Consider the following 26,821-nt stretch of genomic DNA (forward strand, 5'->3'; position numbering starts at 1 on the left):
TGTGTTCAGATTCTCCACTTAATGAACTCGGGAGCGCATGCTCTCATCCGCACCCCAGCTCCATTTCGAATGAGGCACCCCTCCCCCCCCCTTCTATTGCCAACTAGCCCAACTAGCCAACCTTTACTCCCAACTAGCCCCAATCCCAAGCACTTATTAACTGTATGATTTCAGTGCAGTGTGTTCAGATTCTCCACTTAATGAACTCGGGAGCGCATGCTCTCATCCGCACCCCAGCTCCATTTCGAATGAGGCACCCCTCCCCCCCCCTTCTATTGCCAACTAGCCCAACTAGCCAACCTTTACTCCCAACTAGCCCCAATCCCAAGCACTTATTAACTGTATGATTTCAGTGCAGTGTGTTCAGATTCTCCACTTAATGAACGCTGGCGCCCATGCTCTCATCCACACCCCAGCTCCATTTCGAATGAGGCACCCCTCACCCCCCTTCTATTGCCAACTAGCCCAACTAGCCAACCTTTACTCCCAACTAGCCCCAATCCCAAGCACTTATTAACTGTATGATTTCAGTGCAGTGTGTTCAGATTCTCCACTTAATGAACTCGGGAGCGCATGCTCTCATCCGCACCCCAGCTCCATTTCGAATGAGGCACCCCTCCCCCCCCTTCTATTGCCTACTAGCCCAACTAGCCAACCTTTACTCCCAACTAGCCCAATCCCAAGCACCTGAAACTTCATGATTCGTTCAGATCCTCCACTTAATGAACTCGGGCGCTCATGCTCTCATCCACACCCCAGCTCCATTTCAAATGAGGCACCCCTCCCCCCCCCCTTCTATTGCCAACTAGCCCAACTAGCCAACCTTTACTCCCAACTAGCCCAATCCCAAGCACTTATTAACTGTATGATTTCAGTGCAGTGTGTTCAGATTCTCCACTTAATGAACTCTGGCGCCCATGCTCTCATCCACACCCCAGCTCCATTTCGAATGAGGCACCCCTCCCCCCCCTTCTATTGCCAACTAGCCCAACTAGCCAACCTTTACTCCCAACTAGCCCCAATCCCAAGCACTTATTAACTGTATGATTTCAGCGCAGTGTGTTCAGATTCTCCACTTAATGAACTCTGGCGCCCATGCTCTCATCCACACCCCAGCTCCATTTCGAATGAGGCACCCCTCCCCCCCCCTTCTATTGCCAACTAGCCCAACTAGCCAACCTTTACTCCCAACTAGCCCCAATCCCAAGCATTTATTAACTGTATGATTTCAGTGCAGTGTGTTCAGATCCTCCACTTAATGAACTCGGGAGCGCATGCTCTCATCCGCACCCCAGCTCCATTTCGAATGAGGCACCCCTCCCCCCCCTTCTATTGCCTACTAGCCCAACTAGCCAACCTTTACTCCCAACTAGCCCAATCCCAAGCACCTGAAACTTCATGATTCGTTCAGATCCTCCACTTAATGAACTCGGGCGCTCATGCTCTCATCCACACCCCAGCTCCATTTCAAATGAGGCACCCCTCCCCCCCCTTCTATTGCCAACTAGCCCAACTAGCCAACCTTTACTCCCAACTAGCCCAATCCCAAGCACTTCCTAACTGTATTTCGGTGCAGTGTGTTCAGATCCTCCGCTTAATGAACTCAGGCGCTCATGCTCTCATCCGCACCCCATCTCCATTTCGAATGAGGCGCCCCTCCCCTCCCCCTCTCCTCCTCGGTAGGAGGAAGTCGAGCAGGAAGAGATCCGGAGATAGAGGGGGAGGGATGGGAGGAAGTGGCAGCGAGGGGAAGGAGGAGTTCGCGGTTCAGTTTGCGTGCCAAAGCGAAGCCGTTTTCGGAAAGAGGTGGAAAGGGCTTGAGAGAGACGTTGTAAGGTGGGTGAGGAGGTGAACACCTCCTCTCCAAATCCCTCGGAGCGACCGTCAGAAGAGGGTGAGGGAGAGGGAGAGAAAGGGAGACGCAGCGCGTTGATGTTACCCGCGCCACGCCAGTTGAATGTCCCGCCAGGAATCTGGTCTGCCCAGTTGCTTTTGCGGGTCAGTGAGGAAGGATATGTACCGTGTTTACTCGCGCGTAAGCCGCCGAGCACCGCTTCTCATTCGAACTCCCCATCCACCCGCTTGCCCTTCCCTGACAGTTTTACGGCGGTATAGTGGTGTGTGGGGGGGAATCTTTTCGGAGCAAGCAGCTTCGGTGTCGTATGTCGTGACGCGTAAATCCCCGCGCTTACCTCCTCGTCAACGAGTTTTATTCAAGGTGGTCTGAGCCACCAGTGAAAAGGAGTTTTTAAACGCAACACTGTCGAGATGGCCACGGAAAAAATCATAGAAACGTCCACTCCGTTACTTGCAAGTAAACAATTTGGATATCGACATGCACCAACACTTTACACTATTGCGCAAATTTACACGATAATAGTAGTAGAACTAGTATTTCGGGTTTAATATAGATAAACGGCAATTGTGGTCTTAATGCGCCAGAGGCAATGTGTTACCACAAAACGCGGTTACTTAACGCCATTAGGCGGTGAGATTTAAAACCAAGTTTTAAAATTGGCATGAAACGCCATGCCTTATGAGGGGGCGTGTCGGTACTAAACGAAAGTGCAGTCTCTTGTGTAATTCATGTCTCCCTGGAACCGGCCACTCTGTGAGGGGCGTGGCTCGAATGTAGTACGACAGTTTCTGCTACCTTATAATACCCCCATTTTTCTCTCTCTCGCCTTACTTATATCTGTCTTACATTCTCATATTGGTCTTGCATTCGTCTAATATTCTACCCATGTTCTTATAGTCTAATTCTTCTCTCATAGTGGCCACCTATTACGCTCTTACTTCGCCTTAGTTTTGTTTTATACGCCTCGCGCCTTAAAGCCCGTCAAATCCGGTACACGCCACACTCTTGCTGTCATTTCGTCGTCTGCTGGGCATGAGGCACAGGGGGATGCGGCCGAAGGAGAGGAGGATACCACGGGAGAGGGGAGTTTAGGAAAAACAAAACCGAGAGTTACGAAGGGAGGCATTGGAGAGGGGGAAAGGGGGAGGGGGACAGAAGCGACGCGTGGTTGCGTTTGACGTCCAGCGAAGCTAACCAGATGATGATGATGATGACGAGCAGCGATGCGAGGTGGCAGGAGACGAGGCAGAGGTGGGGGAGCGCGCGTAGTAGAGTTTGAAAACAAAATAAAAAAGATAGAGTGAGGAGCTCGAGGAGAGAAGATGCGTGGCTCGTGTATGTGGGTAAGCGGGACCCGGTTAGCTGCGGGCGAAGCGTCTTCGCTGTCGTCGTCGTTTGGTTAACTGCTGGAGAAAGCTTCCCACTCGGGCAAAAAAAAATAGAAAGAAAACGGCCGAGGAGAAAGAAGCAAGGGTGTGGCGCTGACACATTAGTCGGCGGCGGCGGTGGGGCCCCAAGTTTTGGCTGCGGAAAACGATCCGTCTGTACTCACACCTACTTGCGTGTTTTCTAACTGGTCTTTTTATTATCTTCTTTTTCACTCCTGTTTTTTTTTCGTACGTTATCCGTTCGCCAAGCTGTTCTCGACTGTTGCATAAACGCAGGCTAGCTTCCGAAATACTGCCTTTAGAGTCGCCGCCCGAAATGACGTCATAGATTGACGTTCGTGTTCAGCATACTGTACATCATCTTGCCGCCTCGCAGAAGTTTCGCGCTGCTGGAGTCGTTTTGAGGTAAATAAAGGTATGGAGTGGATGTACGGTGGTATGTGGTGCGGAGGTAGGTAGAGCTAGGTGTTTCGCGCGGCTGGGGTCGTTTGGAGGTAAATAGAGATCTGGAGTGGATGTATGATGGTATGTGGTGTGAAAGTATGTAGAGCTGGTTGTTTAGTGCCTGTAGAGGTATGTACTTTGGGATCTGATGTAGGGATATTTAGAGCTTTCAGGGTGTTTTGCGTGTAGGCATGTATACAGCCGCGGTGGCTCAGCGTTTAGGGCACTCGGCTACTGAGCAGTACGACTCGGGTTCAAGGCGGTTTTTGTGCTTTGTGATATCAGTGTACATACTACACTAGGTTGTCTAAATTAATCCGGAACCATCCGCTATGGCGCACTCTTAGCCCATGTGTCGCTTCGGGATGTTAAACACCATTATTTATTGACAGAGAAATTGATGGGAAAACTACGCCGTAGGTCAAAGGCCTTTAAGCCACAGGGTTTTGCTTATTTTGAACGGCTTGTAGTAGGCAACTTGTGGCATTCTTCACTCTAACTAATGTTTTAAGGATCTGGAGAAATCTTGTATCGCCTTCCTTACTGCGAGAAAACTGGCAATTTCGGTGTGGTGTGCGTAAAAAATATTTTTAACCCAGTAATTTCAAACTTCTTCTTTATTGCAGCGCATCACAGTGTAGCTAATGGAATTCTCTTCTCAGTGATACCAAGAAAACAATATAAGTTGCTTACGAAGAAAAAAAATTGTTTTATTGGCAAAATTTGAAAGCCGTAAATATATTAAGCATATATAGTTGTAAAATAGGAAAGTAAAATACTAGAATATAGGTTTTGGGCGTTACTACGCCAAAAATTAGTGTTCAGAGCTGCAGAACTCTTCATGCTGAACTTCCTGATCAGAACAAAAAAATAAAAAAAATCGACTGCTACTGATGGTGGCGCGGAATCGTTCAGAGCGTGGCCAGTACCTTCAGAGAGTCCCGGAAAGGAGTGAGTTCTCTAACTGGCGTCACCAATTAGTATGGACGAGGATGTGTAATAAAGCAGTGTCGATGTCTGCAAATGGGGTGCTCCAGAGACCCCCATGCGACCGTATAGGGACCCTTTAACGCAAAAGTGCCCCCCAAGTTTTTTTTTTTTTTAATGCGAAAGGATTGATGAGTGGCATGTTCAGGACCTGTGTCACGTGTCACCACGGTGTATCCTCATGCACTGTCAGTCGTCCACTAATAGTAGCTAGTTATAAATTATTATACGGTAATTATAAATGATAAATTAGAGGATAATGATGTCAGTTAAATTTAATTAATTGCATCCAGTTATTAAGTAATATATTACCAAACATAATTGTCAGATTAATAAAAATTAACAAATTGTTCATAATCAGTTCGAAGTAATTAAGTATTTAGGCATCCATTTGACATCTGATCTAAATTGGTCTTTTCATATATCTCAGGTTACTAACGATGCAAATCGCGTCCTTGGTTATTTTCGACGAACCCTGCGACTAGGACTCCCATTAGTGAAATCCCTCGCTTATTTAACACTTATTCGTCCCAAATTAGAATATGCATGCGCGCTCTGGGACCCTCATCAAAATAACCTTTCCATTACTCTCGAATCTGTACAAAATCGCTCAGCTCGTTTCATTTTCTCGACCTATTCTAATCATGTAAGTGTAACTGAACTAAAACGCAGTGCTCATCTCACCACCTTAGCGAACCGCCGAAAAATTTCCACACTGTGTCTGTTTCATAAGTTCTATTATCATCCATTGCTTAACTCCGTTATCAGCCCCGTTATCGCATCTCCAATCGGACAAACCACGGGAAGGCCGTCTACCCTCCCCCTACCCGCACTTCTGCGCATCTGTCATCATTTTTCGTTCATACAGCAAGGGACTGGAATGACCTGCCAAACGCCATCGTGGATCAGACCGACTTATCGTCATTCAAATCGTCCATCGAAGAAATGTACTGCTGCGTGTTCCACCCCCTCATGTAATACCCCTTCAATGGGGCCTTTGAGGTGCAAATAAATAAATAAATAAATTAAAATTGATTAGTTGACAGCAAATAGGTAAGGAACCGCGATCAATTAACAGATTCGGCAATGGAATGGAGAAGTGTTTTCGCATTACCGCACCTGAGGAGGCTTAAGTGCACGCCTTTAATTTTTTTTATTACCTATAGATCTTGAGGCGGCGACGTTTTATATCGAATGATTTAAGAGTTTCTATGAACCGCTTCAAAAATTTTATTGGCTTAGGTGCGGCATCCTCTGGCATCCAGTCAAACCATGTGTTTGCAGTCGCGGTTATACGGAACGAGTCCGAGCAAAACGCCAGCGGTTAAACCGTGGCCCAAATGTCTCGCGGGGTCATTCTCATCGTACAGCCGTTGAACAGGTGTTTGTCTTCCGTCACAGCTGACGACCATTCCCTCCCCCCCCCCCCCCCTCGTTTTTCTATTTTTCTTCTTTCAAATGTCTGGCCAGCTTATTTGCAGATTTTTGTTTGCGTTAGGTTTCCACCGCCGTGCTCTGTGCCGTGACTACTGCTAGTTAACTAACTGCGAACGTCGGGGTTGTTGGGCAACGAGAAAAAAAAACTAAAAGAATCACAAATTTGCCGCAGCCGACAAACATTTTTATCGGAGCTACAACTCGTCTAGCTGTCAGACACAGAGACGACAGTGGAGCAGGGCTGATGAACAGATTAGCCCCGACAGCCGTGGGCTTGTCCATCAAACTGTGAACCCCATGCGCTAGTCAGCAGTCATTTAGTGCGTGTCTTCTTTTTATTATTTTTCACGTGTCTAGGCAAAACGCTGTCGCAGGTCTGGAAAATTTAATGGCCTTAAACTACTACGCTGCCCTTTAGTCACGGTTAAACTCTGTTTTCAGGACGCGGTGGTCAACAAGTACCTCGTGGTGTTAACTTTCACGCGCCTCTACTAGTTAACGCGTGGGCTCGTTTAATTCTTGAGCTTTGTTTTGTTTTTGTATAGCACTTTGGTTCTACCCGTTTGATCGGTAACACCCTTACGCTTGGAAAACTGATGAATTTTTGTTTGTTTTTCTCTCGGCGAATGTTTTCGACTTTACTTTCTTTTCCTGCAATACCAGTGCCGTCTTAATGTTTATGTTGCTGTTCTTCATTCTTGCCTTTTTTTTTGTTATTAGGCTTTTAGTTTGTTTTTAGCACGCCTTCACCGCACGGTGTTCGCGAAATGCAGGGCACTCGTTTGACCACAGCGTAGCTCCGAGGTAAAGTAGGCGGACAGTTTGAATGGTGCCTCATTCCGCTTAATGTATTATTTATTTTTATTTTTTGTGGTGTCTAGACGGGACTCCGATGCTTACAATTAGGTCTGGAGTCGTTGGCCCTCGACTGCAGTGGTATTTCACAAAGCTTTTACGGTCCATCAAGATGAGGCTGAGAGGTTTGCAGAAGTCTCGCTTTGGGACGTTAAACCCCAATAAACCAACCAACCAACCAGAAGTTTCTATCGTCTTGAAAAAGATTTTGAGATCCCACTCCTCCATACTGGCCCCCCTGGGTGTTTACAGTATTGAAATTATTATTCACATATTCATGCCCACTAAACCGGGGATAAACGCAAATCTTTCATATAATGTAACATTTCGCTATAACAATCAATATATCCGCAGATCACCCGACGGTAGTCTTGAATATTTTCTTTTTCTATTAAGGTTTTTTATTAAGGTTATAAAACCCAAACTAGTGCCTCCATCTATTGCAGTTTTCGGCAGCGATTCAGCTCTGGTGGGCGTCAGGAGAAACCAACATCAAACAAAGCCTCCGTTCCAGTATACTTAATCATTCGTCGTAAGCCCGCAAGAGGGCACCATTAACCATCCGCCTCACGCCTCGCGTCGCTCGTATTAGTACACACGCTTGTGTCACTGACCGCGGACCATCTATAGCCCACGTTGAATTATCTCGCAGCGTGTACTCTATACGTCTACATACGTTCGAACAGTCCATACACACACATACACTCACAAAGAAGCACGTCTTGCTCCGTGTGCTCAGGAAACTGCGTGGGCATTCAGTGTGGGGTTCGGTTTAGTGACAGCAGTTGTTATTGAGGGGGTGGCAGTGTCGACACAGGAGAACAGCGCGCCTGCACTGGGCGAGATAGGGAGGAGGGCCTCAGGCGCGCCCAAATCCTCCTTCCGGGAGCTCTGGGCGTCGTTGCCATGGTGACCACACGCCCGAAAGCTTGCTTGCTTTCCTTTCTCTGGGGCGCCCTCCGGAACTAATCTTGGCCCGGGGCTGCTGTGACGTCAGCAAGTGTACGCGCACTAACACACACGTGGGCCTTGAAGCACCCCCGGTCGTCGTCACGAACACACGGATGCGAGCGGGCAGCACCCTCCCACCACTGCCACCACCGCCATGTACGCCTACGCGTGTGCGTACACAAACACCTACGCTCGGCTAAGACAGAGACGTAAATTGGCTTACCGTGTGTTGTTACGAGTGCGCTATGTATAGATGTACCGTTGTTACCCGATCATAACGCTCTCCGTGTTCTTAGCGTGCGACCGATCTTCGCGGAATGGAAACGCATAGCTAGAGGCTGTATGGGCTCTTCATTTTCAGTCTTACTGCTGTAAGCCCCTCCTGCCAGGGCCAAAACATTGACCTGCAGTGTCGTTAAATAGATAAATTTGACTGTGGCGCGCTTTCGCGAAAACTCAAATTTTCGTACCGTGCAACTTTTGCTCCTCGAGAATATTCCCATTTTGTACAGCGTTTGACGGCGACAGATGCCATGACATTCTGCAAATTTTCGATTTTCGGCCCAAATCAAGGCTCCATATTTTGATACCTCAGTTCAGTGAGGAGCTTCGGGGTTGGTTTAACCAGAGAGCTCAGGTGTCAGCTACCTGCGCAAGAACGCCTGAGCGCCGTCTTGTGATGAAGATGACGATGGGACTGTTATTTGCATGGTTTCGGTTTTGTATCCGATTTTGACGGGCACGTTCTTTTGAGGAAAAATTTCGGTGAACAAAAAGTGTGCGTTAGTACCGGTTAAATGCGGTATGCAAGAAGAGGAGCAAGATAAAGACTGTATCCTCCTCAGGCATTCTTTATGTTATAGTAATGCACGAGGTTTTTCTTAATACCCATGCGCAAAAAAAAAAACGCCACTCCTGCCGCCTAAATGCGATTAGAAATGACAGAGTACTCACCGTGCTTCCCCGTCTATAGAGGTCTCTTTAAGGACTGCGCGGGTGCAACAGGCCGCTCTGAACAGTTGTCTAAGACAGTTCCTTTGTCCAGATCAGCCTTTTGCTCGCGAAGGAAAAATTGCTGCCAAATTCTTTACTCTTTACCACGAAGTAATTTGTCGTTTTGAATTGCGTAAATATCCACCGGCATATGTCCATGTAAGCAATGGAGCACAATTTGTAGTTCCTACTTTTTTCTAGAAATGTGGGACTCTAGCGCCAAACATGGCAATCAGTTACGGAGAAAAAAAAACTGTTAGACCTGCACCTACTTAATTCTTAGGCTCGAGAACGTGTATTCGTTTACGTGGACATGCGGTGTCTTTGTTCACGTCCAGCATGGACAGGTGACAGCAAGCCTGTGGGAACCATTCGGAGAGAGAAAAAAAGCGGAGCTGCATGCTTTCGCGATGAGTTTCACCTCTTATACTTTGATGGAGGCGAAATGCTATAGAGACCCGTGGGCTGTGCGAACTGCACGTTAATGAACCGCATATGGTCGAAATTATCCGCAGCCCTCCACTATATGGCATTCCGCATTGCCTGAGTTGCTTTCGGACGTTAAACCCCTTAAACCATAAACATATATATGCAATAGAGTTATAAGCCTTAGAGTTTCTTTGAGGTTCTGTTGCGAGGCTGCTGCGGCGACGCGGTGTTGTGTAGTGCTGCTGTGAGGCGGTGTTGTGTAGTGCTGCTGTGAGGCGGTGTTGTGTAGTGCTGCTTTGAGGTGGTGTTGTGTAGTGCTGCTGTGAGATGGTGTTGTGTAGTGCTGCTGTGAGGTGGTGTTGTGAGGTGTCTCTGTGAAGTTAGGTTGTGTCAGTCGCTGTTCTTATATGCCCGGCGCATGAATCCTTCACGAAAGGCATCCCTCGGGTGCCGCCGGCGCACGGGGCGAAGCCGCTTACTCACGAAGGCGTTCCTCATGTGGCGTTCGGTCGTGAGCTTTCTCGGCGAAGCAGCGCCCCCGAAGTCGACGTAAAGAAAAAAATTACAAAAAAGAACGCGGGCGCCCCGCGGCTGACTGGTCGTGCGGGCGCGTGAAAGAAACAAAAGACTGGCAGAGAAGACGAAGAACGGAGCGGGATCTCCCTCTGGAAGAAGAAGCGCGCTGCGCTGGGGGCGCTCTGGGAAGAACGCGGAAGTGTGTGTAGTGACTGGCGGCTGAAGACGTCACACCAAGACCCTCCCTCCCTGCCTCCCTCGCATCTTCAATGGCGACGCCGCAGACCACGACGCCTTGGACGCGTCGTTGGGCCGTATGATGTGTTTGGGCAACACTGTCGTGCGAGGCCACTCTTTGCTGGACCGTGGGATGCGGGAGGCTGGGCGAGGTGTCTTTTTGTACCGTATTTTCGCTCTTATTGCCCGCTGCTGCGTTTAACCCCCCCCCCTCCCTCCTCATCCTTAATTTGAACCGTCTTGATATAAAATGTAAAAGATTACCCACCTCGGTGGCTCAGTTGTTAAGGCGCTCGGGTACCGAGCCGGAGTACCCGGGTTCGTACCCGGCCTCGGCGGCCGCGTTTCGATGGAGGCGAAACGCAAAGGGCGCCCGTGTGCTGTGCTATGTCAGCGCTCGTTAAAGATCCCCAGGTGGTCGAAATTATTCCGGAGCCCTCCACTACGGCACCTCTTCTTTCATTCCTCTCTTCCCTTACGGCGCGGTTCAGGTGTCCACCGAGATATGTGAGACAGATACTGCACCATTTCCTTTCATCAAAGGACAAAAAACAAACTAATCGCCACCGTATTACCTGCGAGAAGTGCGGCTTTTCAGTTTTATAACTGAACAAACAATGCGTAGTTAATGCCTTCGGCAATGTTCTTTCCACGTGAGCCTTGGTCACCACTGTCGCTGCCTTTTAGAGCGCAGCTCTTTGGCGTCCGTTCCTGTGTTTCGCGTCGTCGTCGTCGGCGTTGTCGTCGGCCTCGTAACCAGCTCCGCCCCCCTTTCATCCCCCCAGCGCTAGCAGCGACCGACTGATACCGCTGGATGCCGCTGACGCCGCTAGAGAGTCAAGATAACGTGACTGCATAGAACACCGTCGCCGCCATGCAGAAAGAGGAGGAAAGGGTCCCCCCCCCCCCCCCCCCCCTGTTCTTGTGTGGCGGATAGGGTGCTCTTCAGTTGCCGACGCGCCGGTTATTTCACGTAGGCCCCGGCACGTCGACGAATACGTGACCACCTTCCCACGGCTAGACCTGGTTCTTAGCGCTGCGGAAGCGAGGGTATCATATTGTTTGTGTCGGCATCGGCGGCGTTGTCCCTGAAACCAACTCCGCAGCTGGGGTTGACTCACTATCGAAAAGGTGAAACAGCTTATTTGCTGCGCTCAAATTTCGCATTAGGAAGTAACGTAATCGTCGGTAATTTTTTTTTTCTGTCTCTAAATTTGGTCTTCACAGTTAAACATTCCGTCGCCTTCTGATCCATCAAGCTTCTTGCTCATGTAACACTTCTTGAAGCTTTTGATCACCGCCATGCCCGTAACGCAACGACTGTCCTTCATGCTTCTGTGATCCACAGGAACAACAGGCGGATGAACTAAGGACCGGCGCGTACTGCCGCAAAGCCGAAGCCTCTTCCCCTCCGCATCCCCACTTTACGATCGCAGTTTCTTTTTTTTTTTTGTTCCAATGTTTGGGGTGGGCGTAATGCGAGCGAAGATACGGCACACGCCGCCGTGGTTTCGAGCGTGCCGAGCAGGCTGTTGGGTGGATGCCGCCCGCGGTATGTCGCAGGCACGCACGCGTAACCGCGCTCACTCGCGTGACTCTTGAAGCTCGGCGGGTGTCTCCGCGAGTGCCTTTTTTATTGTTATTGTGCAGCTTGTAGCCTCCTGTAGTGACGGAGGGGAATTTTCAGCGCGACAGCTGAAATGTCCAGGTCCTATTGAGATTTCGAAAAGCTACTTCTCCACTCGCAGTAAGCATCGTGAGCGAACGGCACAGTGGGAAAAGGGATAACAGTCTGTATATTGCCGATGTGGTTGGGCGTGTGCATTGTTCAAACTCCTTGTCCTTCACTCGCAGAAAGCGCCCCAATTTAAAATATTGGTTTATTGGGGTTTAACGTCCCAAAGCGACTCAGGCTATGAGGGACGCCGTAGTGGAGGGCTCCGGAAACTTCGACCACCTGAGGTTCTTTGAAAAGACCAATTGAAAAGACAATGCGCCTGTACAATACTCGTGCTGGTATTGTGTTCACACCGGGCTGGGCTTGCGCGGGGCTGGTGCGGTGGTGCGGCAGACTTATGCTATAGGCTGTCACCCGAGGCATTTGTGTGTGTCGTGTAAGCAGTCAGAATCAGTGACCTAATGCATCCACCGGAGCACAACAAAAAGTGCTCACAAGACATGGCTAGCAAAATAACATTTATGTCTCGGTGGAACACGTAACGGTAGGCTAGCTGATATCCGGGACAGCGCCTATCATCTTCCCGCACTGAAGATACTTCATCATCATGCATTAGCTCTAGTATTCTGGTAATGACATGAGCATGCCCGATGTCATAATCTGTCGACTAATTAATTTTATTCTTCGATGGTTACTACGAGATGTGGATGCAGCCTATTACAAAATGAGAAGAATGCAGAAGCTCCAAGATCCACCAGGGAGTAGCACCGCCTGTGTCGGCTACGTTTCGTCATAAACGGACCGCTACAGTATACACCTGTCCTGGATTCAGGTTCCCTCGAGTTTATCTCTCCTTGTGAACGCCTTTGACGTCGCTTTAAATAGCTGTCCAAGGCCTTGTTGTTTTTTCTCCGCCTCTGAAAAACATGCGTCATAATCCCGCGTTGCTGAGTTGGAACCTTTCACTAACTACAACTCGCAACAAACTGCGGCGCCGTCACCACCGTCCCTGAGTTCCCGCGAGTCCTTGACACTGGCATTGACTGAAGCGTGCGACCCAAAAAAACAGCATTTCCAAAACAGGAGTTTCAATGTCAAGGCCGTGAAACTTTGTTGACTCCTGCGTTAGACGTGCGAGACACATCCGATAAGCAAGGGCTGCTTACCGGGACACGTTGGTCGTCTATGGCAAGCGCTGTCAAACTTCAAGATAAGGTTTACAAAAAAAAAAGAAAGATTGTGTTTGTTTTAAAGGGCCCAGGAAGGACGCAGCTCTGAACCGAAACATTCAAGCCCGCACTTTTGTGTACTCGTGTTTGGCATTTCCTGTCACTGCAGAGCGTGAAACAAAGCGGACGACATTGCCCGTTTCACGCTGGGCGTAGAGAAACGGGTAACACCTCTTCACGGAGAGTTCTGTCAGCGCTGACGCTTATCGGTCCAGCTAGCCCTCCATAGCGTCGCTGAGGTAGACGTCATTCTCCACTTGCTGGAGTCGCTGAGGTAGACGTCCTTCTCCACGTGCTGGAGACGTGACCGCTAGCGGGCATCGGCAAGACTGGAAGCCCCTATAGGACCACCGAGCTGTCCTGGTTGTGCTCAGCCTTCTTGGACGGAAACTGCCGTCAACGCCGCTTCCCAAGCGACTTGTCGTCGCGTGCTATGCGCTGTGGTGGTTGTACAAGGCACACCCCGACCGCCGTGGGACGGCGTCTTTCCGCACCCCTTTCCTCCGCGTCCATGACGTCATTGGCCGGCAAACCGGGACACTCGCCTTGTACTCGTAGGGGCATGGTCTGCCGTCGCCCGAGTGACGTTTTGAGGGCGTCAGACACGCCGCACTTCAAAGATGGCTGATCTCGTCTGCCGTGGCGGGCGGCTTTCCAGTTTCCTCCCCCTGCAACGTGCGCTGCGCGACGTCTTGTAAAAAAACGCGTCCTCCCTCGAGTCGTCTACCCTCCCGTAGTCGGTCGCTCCGTCTCGGGCTTGGCTGCGTTCCGGTTCATGCCTCTCGCGTGCGTTCCTTTTGCACGTGCCAGTCTGCTGCCTCCTCGACGTGGTGGGGAGGCCGACCTTGGTGAGAGTGCGGTAGCTGAGAGGCTGTGATATAAAGGGAGGGTGAGAGGCAGGCATTCCTGGCTGGGCGTGCGGACGCCCTCTGCTTGCTCTGCACTCCTCCTCTCGGCCATCTCTGCGAGGCTTCGCACTCGGTCGGGTTCACTGCATTCGGGATGTAAACACGCGCGGGGGCGATGCGCTCGCGCGTGCTTCCGGGCTCCGCCGCCAGGCGGCGCCAGTGGACAAGTTGGACCAAAAAACCGTTGGGCGCTGTTTGGAAGAGGACACGCCCCGCTTCGCGCAGCAGTGTGTGTTCGCCGTCGCTTATTAAAGTTCCAACAGCTGGAACTGGCTTTTCCAGCCTGTTAGTCGTCTGTGTTCCTGATAAAGCCCGAGGTTGAACTTCGGGTCGGAGAATCTGGCATGCAGCGCAGTATCTTACATAAAGCTTGTTAAACATAGGAGAGAGAGCGGTTTCTGGTGGTCGAGGCTTTCAACCTTATGGGGACCCAGTCGGCAGGAGCTCACCAGGTGTTCTGCCCCGTGCCTTATTTCGTGCAGCTCGTTACTTGTGCAGCTGCCAGAGATGCCCTGGAACTAATCCCATTTATTCGACATTACTGCTGCCGTGCCATTGACCTGATGCACTTGACTGCTTCCGCAAAAAGAAACAGCTCGTGCCAATTTTTTTTTTTTTTCATAAAAACCAAATCGTGCAGCAAGAAATTGCTCGTTAGTAGCAGGTGTTCCATTCAGAGCGGTCGTGTCTGGTGTCGCAAGGATCATTATTGAGATTATGTTGTTCATGCGTGGTCTGTAGCCTGTGTGTCTTGTGGTATATTTCCGAAATTGGTCCCACAGCCGTGCGATTCCGTCTATTGCTTCAACCTGGAGCCCTAAACTTGCCATAGGTGGGCTTGTGGAGAACGTTGGATAGCTTGAATCTGCGAATAGCTGGGAAAAAGAAAAGTTCAGCCTCTGTGCCTTTGCTGACCGTGTCGTTGTCACGTCACGCATCATAGCCTGACCTCTTCTAAGCTATTTCCTTGGTCGAAGCGGTGTTCATTCAAATAAGCCCATATGTATATAGCGCGAAGAGCAAAAATAAAGGATTCCTTTCCTCGGTGGGTATGTGGCCACACTCATTTTAACACTCTGGCTGGATGTGCATAATTGTGTCATGAAGAAAACCGTGACCCTCTGTGATATCTTCGAAGTACAGATCAATTAATCTCCCTGCCTTTCCGGTGTAAGCATAAACCCTTCATGCTTGTCGGTGTGTTCGTATGTCCACAGTAACGGGTCATTCGTTATACTGAAACCATTTTACAGCTAGGATAGATGGAACACCTGTATAGTATTGTCGCGGACTAGAAGGCGACAAAATGGGCTATTGGTTCGATCGCACCGCTCGGCGATGCCCCAGCCCTCCTGACCAGAACCGACCTCGCCGTTCGCCCCGACCACGAGACACGTCGAAGTGATCCTACTGACCAGGCCCTAAGCGTCCGAGATATGTGAGCACACAGCACCCCTGCCCATGCCGTTTGGTGCGCACATGGTCCTCGGCCGTTGGCTCAAGGTGACCTGTGTGCCGGAACCCAATGGACACTGAACCTCACTTGGACGTCCTGCGGACATCCTGAATGTCCATTAGACGTCCAAGGGAGTTTCAGTGCCCATTGGGAAGCTTTGTGGGCCAGCGCCGGTCATGTCCTCATCTCTTTCATCGTGACAGCAAGCCTTGCATATTCTTCTCTTCTGTGCACATCCCTCCTGTCACGCCCATCATCACGTACGTCTTACGTGTCATCGTCACTGCCAATCTTCTAGTTCGCGCGATCGGCACGATCGCTCGGTGGCCCCGGGTAGTGTCACGGACTAGATGACAACAAAGTGGGCAGTGGCGCAGCACGGAATGCTCGCGCTAGGCCCACAGGCATTAAATCATTCCACCGCCGTCCACCATGTAGTCCTGTCTTCATCGGCTTGCCGTCACGTAATAATATGAAGTATGGTAGCCTCGAACCAGTGGAACGGAATACAGTACCGCACCGAAATAAACGTCGACTTCACCAATAATTGAACCAACGGTGCCAGGACCAACGGCACTCATCACTGCGTGTCTTACTGTTAGTGCACTTCGGCATAAAGAATCTTCGTCGTGTTTCACGAACTCTTACTACGATATCTGCCCAGAATAAAAAGCTAAGTACGTTTGCTCTGTCTGTCACTATATTTAATTACTGTTTGTTGCGGGGCCATTATTAGTAAGTTAGTCTATCGCTATATACCTCAAGAAAGCAGCATTTGTGTCCTCCGTATTTTTATTTAAGCGCTGTGGCGTCTCGGCCTCCCTATTATAGTGACTCATGTGCGGGAAACTCACCGCGATGGCATCGGCCTTGGTGAACAGAAATGTCTGCGGTCGTGCTGTCTGTGGTGATTGTACATACGGGGCCATACTTTAAGAAACGGGACGAACACGATTTCTGTACCGTTGTCACTCAAACCAGTGTGACGGCGCGAAACCTGAAAGTTATACACAAATCCCCCCCCCCCCGAGATCGCGTGGTCGTCGTCCCGTTGATAGGACGTCACTGCATGTCGCATGGTTAAAGGGTCGCGTGACTCATGGCTTATTCCACCAATTAATTGTCATGGTAACTGTTATTTATTTATTTATTTATTTACAAAATACTGCGGACACTGAGTCCAAGCAGGGTGGGCGAACAAAGTCAATCAAGAGACAAAAAAAAACGCAACATTTCAAAAAAGAACAACACAATATAGAAAAAATAATTGGTTAAAACAAGAACAACACAATATAGAAAAAATAATTGGTTAAAACTCTTGGGATAATGGTTTAACTAGCTCATTCCAATCTGTTATTGTGCGTGGAAAAAACGAAAACTTGTGTGTTCTAGCGAATATAGGGGTTAGAGAACTGGGATGGTGTTGACGAGTTTGTCTGGTTGGTGCCGGCGTTAAGTATGATGAGGGATCCAAACCAAGTTTGTTATGTAATAAAAGAGAAATAAATTCTAACCTAAGCTTTCTTCGCCGATGTTCAAGTAGTTCAATTTTATTAATCTCCATTAAAGTGGTGGGGGAGTCAGACCTTGCATATTTATTAAAGATAAACCTGACAGCTCTTCTCTGTATTCTCTCCAGATTTTTTACGTTAGATTTAGTATACGGGTCCCACACTATGCATGCATATTCGAGTTTAGGTCTAATTATTGAAGAATAACAAAGCAGCTTAATTTTAGAAGGAGCATTTTTTAGTTTATGTCTTAAGCAGCACAATTTCCTAAATGCCGCAGAGCAGATATTGTTTATGTGCAAGTTCCACGATAGATTGCTACTTATTGTTACGTTGTGGCATAGAACGTTGTGGCAATTTACGTTGTGGCATAGAACGCATTTAAATGTCGTTGTTGCAGTTATGAAAACTTGCAGCTGTACCCCGGAATATTACCTTGTCAAATTCATTCTTCCACATCGGCCTTACGTACACCTATACTGCTGACGTTGGAATTCGTGCCATATATTATATGAACGCCCCTTCAACTTTTACAGCAATAGCTGTTAAAGGGGCACCGCGATGATTTCCTCAGCACTGGTTAATATCATTAAATAGATTCATCATGCTTTCCAGAGACCAGAGCAAAAAGAATTATTGAAATCGGAGCATGCAAACGAAAGTTATTCCACTCTGAAAATTCGAAATGAAAAGTTCAGACGAAAACGCATTTCACTCGCCCATTTCACTCACCCAGTACCGAGATTGGGCGCTACCAATCAGAACCGCGCCTAGCGCACACGCAGCGGAAGCGTGCATGCAGTTGTTGCCTTGTCGGGGCTGTTGACAGCCGCGCATTTTGACGGCGTCTTCCCCCCGTGTACGCGACGCCGTAGTCAGGGCAGGGGTGACTAACGACAAAGGAAGCTCCCCGAATTAGTTTCTTTTTTAGTTGGACTGGAAGGCTGTCAGCGGTAGCCCCCATCCCCCCCTAACTCTACTCTCGTCTCCAGTCCGGCCTTTCTCTTCACAATTTTGGGCAAGGTGTGTCGACTGGCTTTTTTTTTCGCTGCCGTCTTGGTATGGTCACGGCCGGTCTCGACGCGCGCGCGTTCTTGTCTGAGCCAACGTTTTTTGAACAGCGCTGGCCGCCACGAAGGTTTGAAGCGGAATGGAAAGTGTCGCCCCTAGCTGTATTCTTGTTAGTTTTCGTTCGCTTTCCCTGCTTCTTTACAGTTTTTGTGGCATGGAAAAAGCTTTCAGTACTCAGAGACATAATATTTTGGATCCATTTCGCAAGTATAAAGGAACAATATGCAAACTGGATGCCCAACCAATGAGAAAGGCAGCGCCCTATCTGGATGGCACCTCATTTCCGCTGCCGCAAATGGCCGCCGCGTTGCGACACCATCGGCTCGAAACAAGCATTTCTAGCGAAGATTAAAATATCAAATATTATAATTTCGGTGATCTCATTGGGCGTTCAGGACTCACAATGTTCCTTACTCTGCATACAAAGAATAAAGACCCCATGCTTTATCTACGTCGCAGGACACCTTTAAGGGCATGTTGGGTTATGTGGCGCTACTACTGGTGTACCACTGCGCCACGCTGATTGGTCGACATACGGTGACGTCACGCTAATGTCTCTGCCATGCGCCACGCACAGTAGTCCGAAAACAAGCTGACGGTAGAACGATGTCACATGCTGTGCCAGATAAGGCAAATAATAATGAATAACCAATACTGTATTCCCTACCGCTTGCAGCTGTCGCTGAATCTCGCTTTGAACTGTGGTACCCGTGCTGCGAGTTTTCTAACAAGTGTTTGTAATCACCACTACTAGCATTATTCCTCGCTGGCTGAACACGCATCTTTTTTTCTCTCTTTGCGCAGACATGGACTCCGAGTGCTTCCCAGCGGTGCCCGTGTCTACTGTGACCGGTCAGTCAGACCTGGCCTCCGCAGCCGCCGCCGCCGTTAGTGGCGTGGTCGTCAAACAGGAGCCCATGAGTCCTCCTCCAGCGCCTCCATCGAGCCCGCCTCCGCCTCCTCCAACATCGTCATCGTCATTTTCACGTCGCAACTCACGCCTCCTGTCGTCGGCGCTCGCCTCTGCGCCCCTGGTGGCCGCCTCCTTACAGACTCCGCTGGCGTGCGTGGCGCCCGCAGCGGCGAGCCACATGCACCACCAGCACCAGCCGCCGCAACAGAGCTTGCTCAAGCAGCCCACCATAGTGCTGGCGGCACCGCGACACGAGCGCCACGTGGTCTACCCCAAGGTCAACGTCAAGTTGGAAACACGTGAGTGTCTCTTGCCCACCACCATGGGCGTCCGGAAGGGGGGGGGGTTGCCCCCCCCCCTGGAATTACGGATATTATTTATGCACTAGTTCCATTTTGGTTCTAATTCCTACCGCCGCCCTCATCCCCGGACATCGGGTGCCCCCCCCCCCCCCCCCCCTCCCTGGAAAAAGTTCTGCGGACACCCTTGCCCACCACTAGTGGCAGGAGCAAGATTATGCTGTTTTTAATTGTTGCTAGGACCTCTTCACAAAACATTTCTTGTGCTAGTTGATGTGACGCACTCTCATTTGTGGGTTTTGTCAGGAGAAATAATTCAGTGATCCCTGAAACTCTAACGCTTACTTACAAGTTACAATTGTATCAGTATTAACAAACAGCCTCTCTCTCTTGAAAGGAAGGAAGCCGATTACGGATATATCTGCAGGGTCACATGAACTTATATTCTGTCCAATAACAGTGCAGCAATGCCATAGTTCATTCAGTGGCCAATGAGAATGTCCATCTCTGATCATGTGGTCCCTGTTGGACTGAGGGGAAAAGGGGGGGGGGGGGGGGGGGGCTCGCATCACCACATCGGCGGTAAGCAAAAAAAGCCCCGGGAGTTTTCGTTTTATTGGCCTATTCCTCTCTGTCTAGTTGTCACCTTCGTTGGGCCAGGCAGCGTCAGCAAGAATATGCCATAATCCTCGCTATGTGCCAGTGGAGAGAATATTTTGTTCATGACGCTGGTGCAACGACAAGGGTGATAGAAATGAAAGAGGCTCTGTATTGTTTATGGGGTTCAGCAGGATGCGTTATGGGGTTCAGCAGGGGTTTATGGGGGTTTAATGTCCTAAAGCGACTCAGGCTATGAGGGATGCCGTAGTGAAGGGCTCCAGAAATTTCGACCAGACTTATACCTTCTGTATAGTAAGTAGGCTTGGCATGGATGGTGATGTGCAGAATGCGTGCTGGATGGGACTGACAGGTGCTTCCATTATGAAGGGGAACAGTCGGTTTTCACGCAAGAACGAATTTTGCTTTTCATTCAACAGTTAATTAGATCGACAGTTATCTGTCCAGGGAAAACTATTTGCAAGAAGCATGTGTGTTTTTTTCACATGCACGTGGAGGTAATCTTTGGCTGAATGCTATTTGAATCCATATTGTGGACCAGCGCAAAACGGACAAGGGACCAAGGAAAGAGAACACGACACGGGCGCTGTTCTCTTTCCTTGGTCCCTTGTCTGTTTTGCGCTGGTCCACAATATGAATTACTTCCAACTTGCCCAGCAAAACGTATTGTTAAGCTATTTCAGTAATGTTGAAGCTACCGGTGCTGTCATAAATGATGTGCCTAAAGACACTGCGCATACGCGCTACGTGTGCTTTGTTGATGCAGCGTCCGGCTTCGTGCTTCCACCCACACCTCCATCGAGCCATAGCAGCGACTCAGACGGCAGCCTGTCGCCCGTTCACAGCACAGAGAACCGCTCCCCGACCAGCTTCACAGTGGCGGCTGGCGGCGGTGGCGGTGGCAGCAGCCCCGACACGCCGTCCCCTCAAGGTTCGTCATCCAGCCAGGGCTCGTCCCACCACGCGTCCACGTCATCGTCCTCCATGAGCCGCCGTAGCCAGTCACATTCACGCGTGGCCGTGACGTCATCGTCCTCCTCATCTTCCTCGTCACGCGGCTCGGGAAGCGGCGGAAGTCAGCTCATCAGCAACCAGGCGGTACGCTGTCCCGGCATTTTCTCTGAACAATATTCTGAGACAGACCCTTAGTTTGCATAGCTCTTCTGGGTTGGCCTTCCAGACTGTTATCCTTCTTTATTGTGCCTCAGCTAATATTACGGGGCTTCTCTTTACGACAGTTACTTCTGCTGCAGGGACACTTTCGCGCAGAAAGCTACTCGGTGGTTAACACCTTAACCATTAAAACAGCGCTGAATTCGTCATGGGAAATTGTACAAATATTGCGAACGACGAGTCGCACTTGTCCGGTTCGATCGATATACTGCGTTGCTCTCTCTGCCAAAGATGAGTTACGGTCGGCAATTGCGGTTCTGGCAGTTTTCAACACTAGGTGGCAGTAGTTGTTCAGGAAGCGCATTTTGCGCTCTTAGCGCGTGTTTTAAGCCCGACAACAGATATTTTCGGCAAAAATCGTCAGAAAACTTGGCGATTTCGTTACATTTTTCGCGAATTAATTTGGCAGTTACTAATGACACTGAACTTGGCACTCAGTAGCTATGAACCTTTTGACTAAGATTCTTAGACATAGTGATGTTTTCTGAGGCAGCAATCATGCTTCTTTCTTTATGACCACATGTCCAGAACTTTCTGCTGTTGGTTTTGTCTGGGTTGCTGGCTGCAGAATAGACTTCCTTTTGACTTAAGCTACCACAGATCGATTTGCTACCCAGTGGCATTTTCCAGTGATTTTCCGCAGGAAAGTGATTTACTCAGTGCAGTATTTGTGGCACTGTGTCCATAGCCACGGATGCTCTGTTTGCATGGTGTTATAGTGATGCCTATGGGTCATGTCATTTGCAGAAAGGAGCCACGGGCGTGTTAATACTGACAGATGAGGAGAAGCGGACACTCCTGGCAGAAGGCTACCCCATTCCTCAGCGGTTACCGCTCACTAAGGCAGAAGAGCGTTCACTGAAGAAGATACGGCGGAAAATAAAAAACAAGGTAAGCTATGTCCTAATGAAATAAGAGTGAATATTATGCTGCTCTTTGAGGATTACTGGAGTTTTCCCATAGAGGTCAAAAGATTCTAAGAGTACTTTCTTATATTTGAATGTACAGACCAAAAATCTCTGTTGCTGTTCTCTGTGCTTTTTGTGGTTGGAAGAAATATAATTGCATTTCGGATATCCACTATGTGATCAATTCCTTGCCATAGTGGTTGCATTCCAGTTTTTGAATAAATACCTTGTTAAGTTATTAATGAATGACTTTAGTTATTAATTAATTCAACTTCAATTTATTAATACCTTCAGATGGGTGCCTTATATGCGTAAAAAGTTACCCTCTAGGTGCCTTTTGGACGTACAGAAAATACGAATGACTGGCGAAATTTTCACACCACAAATTTATCTCAAGGATGTCATTCAGAACCTTCAGGAAAATAAAGTAACAACAACAGGCAAAAATTTTTGCTGGTTATAAAATGCATGCGCAAAGTCGCTTTAAATAAGTACATGAAATACTCTATGCATCATATTTACAATGGCATGCATGGCAAGATACTAAGATATATCATATGTAGCATGGGCGTAACAACTGCTAGACTTAAGTAATATACTTTATGACTCTGGTGCAACGCATGTACCCATGCAGTAGTATGTTGATGCAAGTTCTGCTTGCAACACCAGGAGTTACTATTTTGTGTGGGGCTGAATGGCCGCCCTAAGAGTGCTTCACTGACATGATTACAGATATCAGCACAAGAAAGCAGGAGAAAGAAGAAAGAGTACATGGACTCTTTAGAAAAGAAGTAAGCTCTCATTCTTTGTTCTCTGTGCTGCTAACCTACGAACTTCATAGTCCACGAGATTGCGTCCTTCGGTGGTGTATAAATGTTTGGCTTATCTTTTTAATTTGAGATTTGTAAGTGTTGGCTTCTGCTTGTCAGCCAGAACTGCACTTTGTCAAGTGTCTAAATACACTTGCATTGACTCTTGTTGCAGGGTGGAGACGTTAATAAATGAGAATCAAGAGTACAAGAAAAAGGTCGATGTCCTAGAAAGCAGCAACAGGTGAGCACTGGATCAATTGACATGATCTATATTAAAATCTATGCTTGTCGACATGCAATCATAAATATTCATGCCAAGAAAGATGCACTAAAGAGCGTATCTGGAAAACTTCGTTTTCGTTTTTGTTTTTTTGGGGGGGTTTCCATGAATAACTAGTTTGTCTCAGAGAATATAGCCACAAATTAACCCCACGAAATAAAATTGGCATTGACTCTCTGCTTCTGCAAGACTCAACCTCACCTTGGGATTGGCAAGTGAAAACTCTGACAAAAGCCTCAGTAATTTTTATTACTTTTTTCAGGCAAGACGTAGCTAATGTATAGTTTGATAAAACCGCTACATGTTTTTTGTTCAGAGCGCATATCGCCAAATAACAAGCTCAAAGCAATTGGACTGTGTTTTCTTCTCCTCTACTGCCGCGGGGCCAAATAACAAGCTCGAAGCAATTGGACTGTGTTTTCTTCTCCTCTACTGCCGCGGGGCCAAATAACAAGCTCGAAGCAATTGGACTGTGTTTTCTTCTCCTCTACTACCGCGGGGTGATGCGCCCACCCTCTGCTCCAGCGGAAGTGCATGTTACACTTCTTTCCTTTCGGTGCATCGGTGATCATGATTCCCCTTTCTGAAAGGTCCAGCGTGTCTGCCCCACTCTCCAGTTTTGCAGTCCTGTGACATCCATGGGTCGACACTTTTTCGCGTGATCTGTGGGACGCCATCGTGTTTTGTTGCAAGTGTTATACGGTTCATGAGCAACTTGCACATTAGTGTAGCCAGACAACCTTCTGGTAAATACGGCAATGCATTGCCATTGCTACCATTGTCAGGCTTGCCTAGCCACTATTGCCAAGTTGCTGTAGTTGCCGTGTTTACCGTATGGTGGGGCTAAAACTCTGTTGCTGAAATTGCCGCATATTACTAAATATTACTCCTCTGATGGCAGAGCGGCAGCCCGCCACCCGACCGGCCAACAGGCACTCTACGCGTTGGTTGACTCCTCGTACTCTCTTCGATCAGTTCAAAAATAAAGGCTGGAATTGGGACTTCTGATCTGATTTAATAGGGAAATCAACCGCACAGGACAATATTGCGTCGTTTTTAAGAATGCTTAGAGAGTTCTTGTGATGAAAAGACGAGCCCGAAAATCCCTTTAGTGCACCTTTCAATATGGAACGATTAGGATTTTATGTACCAAAGTTATGACCGGGGCACAAGGCTCACAGTAAGAAAGCATTCAAGAAAAATTTCGATGAATACACCGAAATTTCCTTGCCTGCTCTGTTCTATGCTTTGGGTATATAAAGGTGTTGCCATCGCAGTCACCACCCACTTATTGCACAGAGTCATTCCACAATCCCACAGCATTTGTGGTGGATCTGCTGAAAGCTGTTTGTGGGACAACTTCTGCTGCCGACGACATGCAGCTTTGATCCGGGCGGGTGAGGTTAGACGCTGGATCGGCAGGGGAACTCGCAACGCCAGCACGCTCTGTTAAAGAGATCGGGCGACATTGTGTAGCCTTGATTCCAGCAGAGATGGCGTTGGCAAATGTCATGCGAGGCTTCAAAAATGGGCGCACATGCAGCTCAGCTCTTGTGGAGTTAAGGGCATTACGCAACATACTGTCAACATTGCAGTTTTTTAAAGAGTGTTAGCTCTTACTCATCACGTTTTGAGATTTTGTGGGGTCTGCTACTACCCTGAGATTACAGCGCCATCTGTGACAGCAAGTAGAAAACAGCACATCTCGCATTGAGACTTGTAGCGCCATCTACAATAGCATTGTAGAAACGCATTTCCATTGGTGTACTTCTCTTTAATCTCATTCATATCAGTTCTTGTAAACCAAACAGCTAACACTCGTTACTTCGTCTTCCAGACTGTGGCAGCCTTTTTATCCACAGAATGACGATTCATAGGTCAGTCATGCTGGTATTTCTGTGTGGGATATTCGTACAGGCTTGTTTATTAGCATGAATGCGTTTTTTTCTTTTGTTTTGTCTTGCTCGACACTGTCACATTAAAGTCGAGGCTGCCAGAGAGTTCAAGCAATACTTATTTTATGCCCTTTATGCCTGTATTAAGGCAAACTGGACAAAGCTTTGGGGGCAGCTTTCAACATAGTTTTCTGTTGCAGGTCATTGCTGTCACAATTACAACGGCTCCAGTTATTACTTGGAGACCAGGCGGCGAAGTCCGGGCACCAGTCAACAGTATCCCGGTCATCAACAGTCGTAAGTCAGCATAATATTTCAGCATGTCAGCACAATATTTGCTGGTACTTGAACAGGCCTTGTTAATAAGGGTGTTCAGATAACATTCTGTTGCTGCACAATGTTATCATATATTGTTATGTTGTACTGGTTTCAAACACTCCATTCTCTACTCTCATTTCTGCTGCGAATCATGGCCTGCTTTGAGTGAAATGTTTGGTATGTGAAATGTATGTTCCAGCTTGCCAGCATACATATGATCAGATCATTTTAATGGATTTTTGCAAATTTTTTCTGCTTTAACACTAGCTTCGACCACAGGATTACTTTTTGGACATTGAGGCGAGAGATGTTCTTAAATTATTGACACCGCAGATGTTTGCAGGTACTCACGAGACAATGGACTCAGGGCATTACACCACACCAACACAAACTATGTCACATTAGAGCAATGTTTATTAAACGATATTTTTGGTAATCGGTGCTCTCACTTAAGTAAGATACTCTCATCGGCACTAGTTTGTCGGTAGACACATCAGCAGGTGGATTTTGAGGAGAAGAGGCACAAAATTTTTCGTTGCATGTTGTTTTTTTCTGGAACTGTGCGTAAGACATTACTAAATGCAAATCATCACATGGAATTTGGCTGCACTGGATAAATAGTTTGTAGCTGAATTTCTCCTCCATTGTAGTGTTTCGGTCTCAGCAGCTGAGAAAAAGCCTGTGACGTCAAAAGTGGGGTTGAAGCCGCACGAGGCATACAAAAATTGTGATATAATAGCCGTATATTCTCGCATTGTCAATTCACCTCCTGGAGCAGGCTGTAAGAGTGATGGTGAATTAGAATATGATGAAACAGCAATTACATAACTTTTTCATCATGCCTCATGTGACCAAAACCGCACTTGTGATCTCATAGCCGGCGTTTAGCTGCTCAAATCAGAACTAAAACTACATGAAAGAAGGAATTGAAATTCAAATTATATATAATGCAAAGATGAATTCCACGCTACGCTCCAAGTTTACTAATGTCTTGCACATAATTCCACAGAAAGAATGAGCAACAAAAGTTTCTGTCCCTACTCCTTTTACAGTAGGCTGTATATGATCAAAGCTCTTTACAATGGACTCGTATGATTCAGAAAACATCCGTTACATACAGTTCGCATAAACTGTACTTCTTTACAGTTTATGCGAAGCAAAGGTAAGGGCACAAAAATACTACCACTTTAATGGAACATGACTTCACAAGCATTGTTGCGGGCCTAACAAGATTAGGGGTACCGTTCATTATAGCAGGATGTCCGTTGTATCTGTATGGTAGCAAGCGTTCACTGTATAAGTAAATTTTCCACTTTGTATCCTCTCGCAAGTGCAATTTGTAGGGAACGCCTGCATTTTATTTTCAGTGTGGTTGTACTCGAATTCAAATTGTCCTAGTATTTTAACTGCCACGAATTTCATCCATATCAGTTAACCGATTGGTCAAGAAGAGTGTCTATGCTGTAAGCAGCTCAGATTCAAGAGCTTTATTGCTTGTAATTTAAACTGGGCTCAATGCATTTGGAATGTTTTAGAGCATCTTTTTGCTTTTTGTTTGTTTTTATTTGTAAGCCTCTGATCACGAAAGGCACAGCATTTTTATTCCTATGGTGATTGTCAAGCTCTCACTAATTCTGCAAGGTGGCAATGTAGTGTA

General features: G+C 47.9%; 1 protein-coding gene across 2 annotated transcripts in view; it reads left to right on the forward strand.

The window, feature by feature from the left end:
* The window catches only part of LOC149330281 (uncharacterized), a 265,373-nt gene that overhangs the window by 224,921 nt on the left and 13,631 nt on the right, over positions 1-26,821 (forward strand). For both annotated transcript variants that reach the window (XM_089560885.1, XM_089560884.1), the window contains 6 exons: positions 18,753-19,160; positions 20,545-20,876; positions 21,699-21,842; positions 22,592-22,650; positions 22,844-22,912; positions 25,047-25,143. In XM_089560885.1, coding sequence (XP_089417011.1) covers positions 18,753-19,160; positions 20,545-20,876; positions 21,699-21,842; positions 22,592-22,650; positions 22,844-22,912; positions 25,047-25,143 — 1,109 coding nt within the window. The remainder of the gene's footprint in view (positions 1-18,752; positions 19,161-20,544; positions 20,877-21,698; positions 21,843-22,591; positions 22,651-22,843; positions 22,913-25,046; positions 25,144-26,821) is intronic.

This window comes from Amblyomma mixtum, chromosome 9 (genome assembly GCF_055824585.1).
Source record: "Amblyomma mixtum isolate Tamu chromosome 9, ASM5582458v1, whole genome shotgun sequence".
Taxonomy (NCBI): Eukaryota; Metazoa; Arthropoda; class Arachnida; order Ixodida; family Ixodidae; genus Amblyomma; species Amblyomma mixtum.